General features: G+C 42.9%; 1 protein-coding gene across 1 annotated transcript in view; it reads right to left on the minus strand.

Moving 5' to 3' along the window:
* Positions 1-1,088: 1,088 nt before the first annotated feature.
* Positions 1,089-9,130, minus strand: part of LOC104526500 (lysosome associated membrane protein 3) — a 10,068-nt gene continuing 2,026 nt past the window's right edge. The window contains 3 exon segments of the mRNA XM_010169963.1: positions 1,089-1,202; positions 4,532-4,654; positions 5,989-6,776. Of these exon segments, the coding sequence (XP_010168265.1) occupies positions 1,089-1,202; positions 4,532-4,654; positions 5,989-6,776 (1,025 nt within the window).

Here is a 9,130-nt window from a genome sequence, read left to right on the forward strand (position 1 = left end):
TTGCCCACTGCAAAAGTGGACTGTGAAATGACAACATCTGGCAGAGAGGAAGTAACAAACAGCCAGGGACAGCAATGCCCCTTGCCAGCCCCACTGTGAGGGGCTCCAAGTATATTTGAGGATTTTAAAGCTTATGATTACTCCAATTAATTTATATTTGCTGCAATTTGTACTTAGCAATGCACAGAAAAGCTGAGCATATCCCTAGCAGACATGTCCTCTGGATCAACTTTTCTTTTATTTAAATTGCTGTAGGTCAGAACAGGCTCCACTTGAGTTAATAAAAGTGCTCATCAGTCAGAAGAAAAATTAGGACACACCTGGTTGAGCTCCTGACTTGTTTTTCTTCTTTCAGGAACAAAAGTCAATCCAAATAGTTATAAATAACAGAGAAATTATATAATGTAGTTGTTAAGCTGTCACAGTTTTGATATATTAGGAAGAATTTGTGCAAAATTATTGTCAGAGAAAATCTGAAGTGATGGCTCAGAATTTTTCTCTCTGACTTAAATTATATTCTCTTAGCATTTCTCAAGAGGTAGCGTCTGGGACAGCTCCTGACTGTTCAAATGGTGAGAAGCAGGGCTATATAAGGAAAAGGAAATCTGATGGCCAGAGAAGAGCACACATAAGGTCTAGGATTTCAGGATGGTTTGAAGAACCTCAGCCTGGGTCCAGTTCTTATTTTTGCCAAACCATAATGTCAGACACACCTTCTCTCCATATCAGTGTACTTGAAATCTGGATCCAGCTCTGCATTTCTGTGATCCAAATACTGTATTAATTTAGTTTGTGTATTAGATTGGAAAGGCACATACACCTGAACTGCAGTCACAGCATTTTTGTGTGTTTGCAGTTAAAAACTTAGAGGACTGTTTTGTACCTTAAATTTAAGTTTGAAGTAATCCCTATTTTGAAATAGTAATGAAAAGCATGGAAAGTTTTTAGGGTCAAATTGAACAGTTCTGATGAAACTGCAGCCTAGTCCCTTCTCTTTGATTTTCATGCCTTAAGATTTAGGTGAATGACATGTTGAAAGCCTGATAAAATATATAATTTGCAAAGATATGTTTTAAAGATATGAAAGCCTATCCCAGACCCAGAACAGTCGGATATGAAATTAAGACAATGTAAAATCACTGACCTTCACAGGATAACTGTAATCTGGTCTCAATTTTACTGACATAGTACATTGGAGCTTGCTGCAAAAGAAAATATATGTTTACTTATAATATATTCTTATATTTGTGAAAAAAAAAAAAGTTCACCACAGCAAAATGGTCACAAAGAATTTTCCACAGAAACATATTTTAAAGCATCACCTCAAGACCCAGCTTGCTTGAATGTATTGCTTTTTCTTTTCCAGACCACTCCATCTGATAAGTAAGAAGCTGGGGCAATGCAGCAATCTCAGCTACATCACCAGTTCTGCTTGGTTCAGTGAAACTGGACCATGCAGGTGTGATTTTACACACACTGCTCAAGCTAGACATTTGTGTGGTACTTGTGGTAACCAAAAGTAGGGGATCACACAAATTAACAGGCATGTGATAAGACTATTTTATTTTTATTCACCTGTTCTGCTTTCACTGAGAGTCCCTACAGTGCTCTCTTGAGTAATCCTGCTCTGAACTCAGTCTCACTGCTTGCAGGACCAGAGCCCACACCTTTGGGACTCTTGGCACTGTGGTGGACTTTATGCTTAGCTGCCCTTCCCGTGAGCAAATGGCAGAAAGCCGCTGTGCTTCTGTGTTCATCATTGTTTTGAACTGGGAGAGGTCAGCAACAAGCTGAGAGCCCAGAGCTCATCTCATGCTAGTACCACTCATTTCCTATTTTGTCTGGCAGCAGCAGTCACTACAAATGAGGAAACAGCAACTTGGATGTATAGGGGAGAAATAACAGTTCTTTCCACCCTGCAGACACTGCTGGTGCTGGCTGGCTTTTTTTCATATGCCTACAAACCGCTGACATGGAAAGCACCTGGTAGAACAGCACAGAGCAACATTTCCAGCTGACTGTCCTTCCTGTGTGTGCCTTAAAACCCTGGTGCAACCTGAATGTTCTCCTTCCCAGGACTGTCACAAAGCGAGAGCCAGCGCTAGGAGCTTTTCCCTGTGTGAGTCTTTACGTAGCAGCCCTACTCTTCATTTTAGTTCCAGCTGTGAGCACACAGGGACTGGTGAGTGCAGCTGGTGGATAAATGGCAGCAGATGTGAATGTCTCCTGTACACCCACTTTTAACCATTATGCAGTTTAAAAGCTGGTAGGATGGATTGGGAAACTTTAGGAAATACACCAGAGAAGAGGTCCTCAGCATTATTCCTAATTAGAGACATAAATAGGTCAAATATTACCATTTTTTTTTGCAGCAGCACTATGTTCTCTTTGGCCACAGTTAGTAACTTTGCTTGGGGAAAACACCTGCTCCTACTTCACGTCTTGTGGGTTGGTTACAAAACTTCCTTTTCTCAAGTTCTTTGCAAAAGGCAGCTGGCAGTGGTGAGTACTGAGCCAGCCGCTCACCTCCCGCTACCTCGCACTGGTGCTGCAGCCCCGGAGCCTCATCCAGCTCCTCTTTCACCAGTGACAGTCAGAAGTGGAGCACTCCTGGTTCAAAGCAGTTAGAGAGGCTGTGGGGGCCAAACACATAAAAAATGGCAGCAAAATGATTTATTATTAACTTGAATTTCAAAGAAGTCTAAGCCAAGCCCTGCTATGCTCTTGAAGCTTAAAGTGAAGGGCAGATTTTCTAATGCTGTGCCAATAACCACCTTTTCAGGGCAATAAAGGTCAAGTACCTCCTGAAGGTTTACATCACTCTCCTTAGCAGTGCTACAAACTCGGACTTTCATGTGTACTTGAATCACCAGACTTTTTCTAAGGATCCTTGTAACACAGAAAATGTTCCCCTTGTTGCAGGAAGCATACATTTAAAGCAAACATTCATGGTCTGAACTGATCCTTTGTTTTAAAACAGCGCCTTGATTTTTTACCTCACTTTTTCTCTGTAGCTTTTAGAAAACTTTCTGCCATAAACTAAAATCAAGATGATTATTAATTGAAATCTATTCTCTGCTCAAGCATTAATGACTCAGGTGTGGTATAATTTGCTGTTGCCTCCTGGACTTTCTATGGAAATGACTGATCTGTACTTTTCTTCTTTGTCACTAAACTGAGCTTGGAACTAGGCTGTAAGATTGATATTTTGGCTTGATTAATTGAAGGGGACAGATCAGCAGTGATGGCCAGATGCAGCTCCAAACTGCTATGGAGCTCCAGGTCATGGCCTTAATGCACGTTACACTGTCAGTTTGATGGGATCCAACCCATTCCATATTCCTCCCTGCCCATTAATGACTATACACAGTATTAACTCCAGTCTTTAGTGCTGCTGGCATCACCACCCAGCCCTTAGTAGCTTTCAGATAAATGGTACTGTGTGCTGCCTTCCAAAATCTGTCAACCATGGAAGCGTCTGAAGAAGCAAGAGGGTGGCTGTGCCCAGCAGTTTTCTTCTGTGGTTATAATAGCAGCAGCACTCTTGGTAGCTTGTGCTAAGGCCTCATCCACATACGATGCGGTCCCAGTGGGAACATGGTCTCCACAGACACAACGCCAAAAAGAAAGCTCATTTTGCCACTACGTAAGCAGGGCCTCTCTCCTGCCCAAGTTTCTGTGTGTACTCATAAGACTTGGTGTGGTTCATTTTAAGGGCACTTACCTACAATTTTGTTGTAATTCACGTGTTTGGAATTTTCCACTCAGAAATTAGATGAAATTAGGCCCCTACAGCTGTGGATGGGCCATGGCTCCAGGGCACTTTCAACTGCACAGGCTGCCCTTTGGATTTAATAGCCCCTGCTGGCTTTTGGCTGGGCATTGAGAAACTTGGCATTTATGGGAAGCAAATGACTAACCTCACCTGCAGTTCGGTGGTCCCTGAGACACCATTTCGTAAGAGCAACTTGATAGTGTGAGTCAGAGCTCCTGGCACACACACCTTGTTCCTGCACAGGGACTCCAGTCCCAAACCCATTCCCTCTGTCCCCCTCCAGTTCAAACAGCAGACCCACCCACTTGATTTTTATCGATGTAAAAATGAGACTCAGATTTTGCTTGAGGCTGTCTCTAGACTTTGTGTTGCTAGATGGGCAGCTTTAAAGCTGTTCTCTAGCACTTTCTATCAAAGGATGGTAAGGCACTGCACTTACCCTTCATTGCACATACAAACCCTTCCAAACTGAAAATTCAAATAGACAAGACCTGATTTAATGTTGAAGTTAGCCCTGCTCTGAGCAGGAAGTTGGACCAGGTGGCCTCCAAAGGTCTTTTCCAACCTGAATTAATCCGTGGTTCTATGATTCTAGCCTCTTGGGAAGGACAGGAGTAATAGCGCCTTATATACATGCAGAAAACTAGCATAGAAGTGGATGAAATGCCTTTTCCCACAGCACAAGCTGGACCAAAGACAGTCTAAGTTCCAGCTCCTCAATCCTAAACACTCCTTCCCTCTAAATGCAATGATTACCTTTACAAAGGTGAAGTTTATAAACCCTCCATTGAAAGTTATGTTCAGCTCAGACTGCACCGTCCCACAGCTCCCAGATGTCTGTGTCGCGTTGGGGTTGACAGCCATGTACTCCATCTGCTTCTGTGGAGAGAAGAGACATTGCAGGGCTGCTGATGAAGAGCAGGGGAAAACTTAATGAAACACGCAGATTTATGCTGCCTTTTTTTTTTTCTTTTCTTTTCCAGACAGGCTCTGGGTGACTGAATGAACAGGCCAGTTGTGGTGGCAGCCTAATGCTGTCTGCTGGGGTCACTCCCTGTTCATAAACCAGCACTAGCACTTGCCTGACACATCACTCAGCTGTTCCAGTGCGTTAAGTTGGCAGAAAATAATAGTTTTCTGCTCATTCACTGATCTGATATGATTCAGAGCAGGGTCAGATGAGCACAAGTGATAATTTAAAAAGATGGCTCGTGCCTGAAGGCAGAGGAAGGATCAAGACAGAAGCAGGCAGGGGTTAGACTGGCTTGAACATATGTGGCTCCTCGTATCACCCCGGCCTCCTTATTATGTCCTGCACTGTTCATCTCTAGCATCTGACAACCCACATTGTAGTCTGAAAGGAGAGCTCTGCAGCCCTGAATACAGTTTGGCTCCCTCAGTGTCATCTCAAACACACTCTACTTTTGTAATAAACATCTCACTGTGGTCTGGTGAGGTTGGGAATCATGCTCCCTGCCTGGCTTCCACCAGGACAAGGGATGAAAATTACTTCATTACTCATTCCACGTTAGAAATATTCAGACCCCAAACAAGAATATTTGGATTTGTAATGGGCATGGCTCGAGGCATATGAATTCCAGAGCCTGAGGATGTAACCCCACATATTGTATTAATGGAGGCTACAAAACCATAAGTCTGAGGGACATAATCACCACTTTGGGTTTTATGACATCTTTTGCTGAATCATTCACAGTGGATCACTGCTAGGAGAAGGCACCAGCTCCCCAGGACCCCTGCTTTGATCCAGTCTGGCAAGTCCTGTGATCCAAAAATCTCCATGTGTCAGCATCAAGACAACCCACCTCTGAATCCAAGTCTGTGAATTTACAATTTCTTGCTTTCATTGCAACTTGCAATGTCAAGCCCTTCACTGAAGTCAATTCAGATTTTAACTAGTCTTTCATTCTAGGAAACACAAATAACTCTGAAGGCTGATCTACTGCCCCAGTATTGCTACCACACGTACATCATTGAAATAAGAAAGCACCTGTATGTCCCACTGACATCATCAGACAAGCCGAAGTACAGAGCTGAGATGCCGTGGCACAGAAAAGGCCTCAGGCTGGTAGCAAACCCCTTATTTTTATCATACAAACTAACTTCTGAAAACTGCTTTGAAAGAAGAAGAATAAATTCCAGCTAATGAAGAAATAGTCATTACAAAGTTCAGCCTTATAGTGCTTCCACCTCACCTTCTGTGTATTTTGAGCCATCAGTTGCAATCCCATGACCGCCTTGATGCAGGTCCCATTCCCATTGGAAACGGTGTATGTGCCAGTGGGGATGGGAGAAGGTTGTGGTGCAGGAGTGGGTTTCACTGTCGTCGTAGTAGATGGGACAGTTGTTTGTGTCCCTGGATGAATGGTTGTTGTGTTGGTCATGGCTGTGGTTGTTGGACTTTTAGGTGCTGCTGTTTGATTTCCTGACCCTGTGGTGGTCTTCACAGTTTGCTTGGTGGTGGTTGTAGTAGTTAGGGCAGTTGCTGTCATTTGCGTATTTGGTGTTGTATCTTGCATGGTTGTACAGTTTGTGGCTGCTGCTGTCATTTCTGTGCTCACATGTGTTCTGGTTTGCATGGTTGAGGACATAGGGGCTATGGTTGTGTTCACTGCAGGTGTAACCGTTTCCATTGCCTGGGTTGTAGCCTGACCAGCTGTAGTTGTGTTGTCTGCTGATGCTGTGGATACTACTGTGGGAGATTTCTGGTTGGTAACTTGTGTGGTGGTTGCTTCTTCCTGGGATGTTGTGTGATGGTCTGATGTTGTTACCTGGTGCTGGTCTGTTGTCTGCTCAGCTGTTCTACGGCTTATGGGTGTTGTTTCAAGAGAGCCTGTGCTGTTAAAATGAACTGTGGTGTCTTGATGGGGTGAAGAATGATAAAGGGAAAGTGTCTGAGCAGAGGTAGCCGTATGGTGGAAGGATATGGTTTCTGGAGACAGTTCAACCCCCAGAGCCACTTCAGCAAAGCAGAAGGAAAATGCTGCAAAGAAACAAATAAGTTAGTAGTCTAGAAACCTTTACATTAATTTCTGTTGATACCGTCAACTTAACTGCACTGATTTTGTTATCAAATGGGTGATATGATTTTATTTTCATTTGGCTCTAGTCGTGATAGAAGATTGAAAGCAGACATGCTGTAGGACTACCCATAACTTTTCACCACTCCCCCAATCTTCACACCTCTGAATATACCCATTGCAGTGGAAGCATGTTGGCTCCTGGCTCCCCACATGCTGCTTTTACTGCTGAAGAAGCCAGAGGATGCTGGAGGCATGAGTAGATCTTGGACAATTCCCAAGCAGCACAAGAATTCCCTCGGAGGCAGTAGCACAGCAAGATTTGCTAGAAGCAAACTATCGCAGCTTAAGGAAGATGCAGTGGGTGTAACAGGTAAAGGGGTGGTTGGTTACTTACCAACAAAGCATGGGGAAGGGGAACATTTTGTGTGTGTGAAGGAAGTAAGGCAGCAAAATGGTCTTACAGTGACTCACAATAGTCTGGGAAACCAGTATGGGAGACAGGGAAATTCCAGATATTTATTTATGGTTTTGTTATAGCCACGCCAGCTTGAACCCTAAAGTTCTTCCTTCTGGGAGGTACCCAAGAGGATGATCCAAACAGGGAAAGACCAGCCATCTTAGTGATGCTCTTTCAGCAATGAAAAACAAATGTCAGGGTACAGCACCCAGGGGCTTTTTGGACCACATCTAAAAATAGCCAAGCTCCAAAATTTTACTTCTGTCTTATAACATTTACAGAAACATATCCCTTGAAGAACTGAAAAGAAAGTATCTGGCTCCTAAATGTAAATAACAAAGTGAAGAAAAAGTAGAAAAAGTACATTGTAGAACAGATGAAGGTCACAACTCTTCTGCTCAAGTCTTTGATTGTGAATATGACACAAGACTCTGTAAAGACAAGGTCACGCTAAAAGAAATCGTAAATCCCCAACATATATGTATTCCTTGATGTACCTGAAGCTTCAGGTGTTTTACTGCCTTTACTGCCTAAATTAGCTGGAGGACAGAGACGAATTCTCCAGTTTGGAGACAGAAGGGACCCAAAAGTCCAAGACAGCTCATATTCCTGGCAGTACAGCTCCACAGAGGATGCCACAACATGAAGTTTATTATAAGCTGGTTCTTCCAAAGAAATTTCTCATTAATTGGTGTCATAGGTTTGGGGCAGGCAGGTTGCTGAGATTTAGATTTTAGGATGGGTTGAGGTGAAAGGCACATTCAGGGTGGAATGGCTGAAATCTCACAAACTCATCTTCCTTTATTTATTTTCCCTCAGCATGAAGAGAGATCTGCAACAATAGCTGAAGTCACAAAATCTCACCATTTTAGGATACACATAGACTACATTAGAATAATAAAACATACTGGGTTTTGAATCAAATTCAAGATCAAAACCAAAAAAATGGAGAGAACAGACATATAGATCTGAACCCACACTTCAATTTTCACTTAAAATGGGTATGACAGAGAAGAGCAGAACTGGAGATGTGTATTCCATATTCCTAAAATCACCTGGGTGTCACCTCTGTGCTGTACAGAATATACTTGACTGCCAGTATAGCTGTTATCACCAAAGAAGTGTGACTTCATAAGTTGAAAAGCCACAAAAATGACAGGACAGGTCCCTCTGATTGTGGATTTTATCAGAAGGAACCTAAAAATGCCGTAATTAATACGGTACTAGTTCATGTTCTCACTTTCTGCTACCACACCTGCTGGCAGAGCAGAAAAGCAGATGGTACTAGTTCATGTTCTCACTTTCTGCTAGACTTTACCACACCTGCTGGCAGAGCAGAAAAGCAGATAACCTCTCCTGTGTGTGCCAGTGGAAAGTCAGAACAGTTGCCATGTACCAGCTATAGGTAGTTGCATCTAAGTGTGTTAGTGTGGTAAAAACAAAAAAGAAGAAGTTGCAATTTTCACTCTTTTCACTCTTTTTCCCCCTATAAGATTGCAAAATAACCCATATCTAAATTTACCCCAGTGTTAGTCAGTACTTCTTAGTTTTTAGTTAACAGATTGGTTTTGATTACTGACCATATAACGCTTATCTTACAGATGTGAAGAGAAACATTATTTCACTAACATTTGGATGCCATCCATAGCTTTTAAATTAAACTTCATTTTTCCCAACAGGTCATTTCAACTCATTTTTCACTAGAGAAATGTTCACCCTGGTAGGGTCACTGAGGGGTAAAGTCAGAAATGTCTTTGGGGTGGTCCATGGCTCGTACTCACCAGCTGACCTGCCAGACCACTCCTCCAGCCTCCCATGGCTCTCCCTAGCACTTTGGAGCTTCTGTTGGGGCACAGC

Source organism: Antrostomus carolinensis, unplaced genomic scaffold (genome assembly GCF_000700745.2).
Source record: "Antrostomus carolinensis isolate BGI_N321 unplaced genomic scaffold, ASM70074v2 scaffold18490, whole genome shotgun sequence".
Lineage (NCBI taxonomy): Eukaryota > Metazoa > Chordata > Aves > Caprimulgiformes > Caprimulgidae > Antrostomus > Antrostomus carolinensis.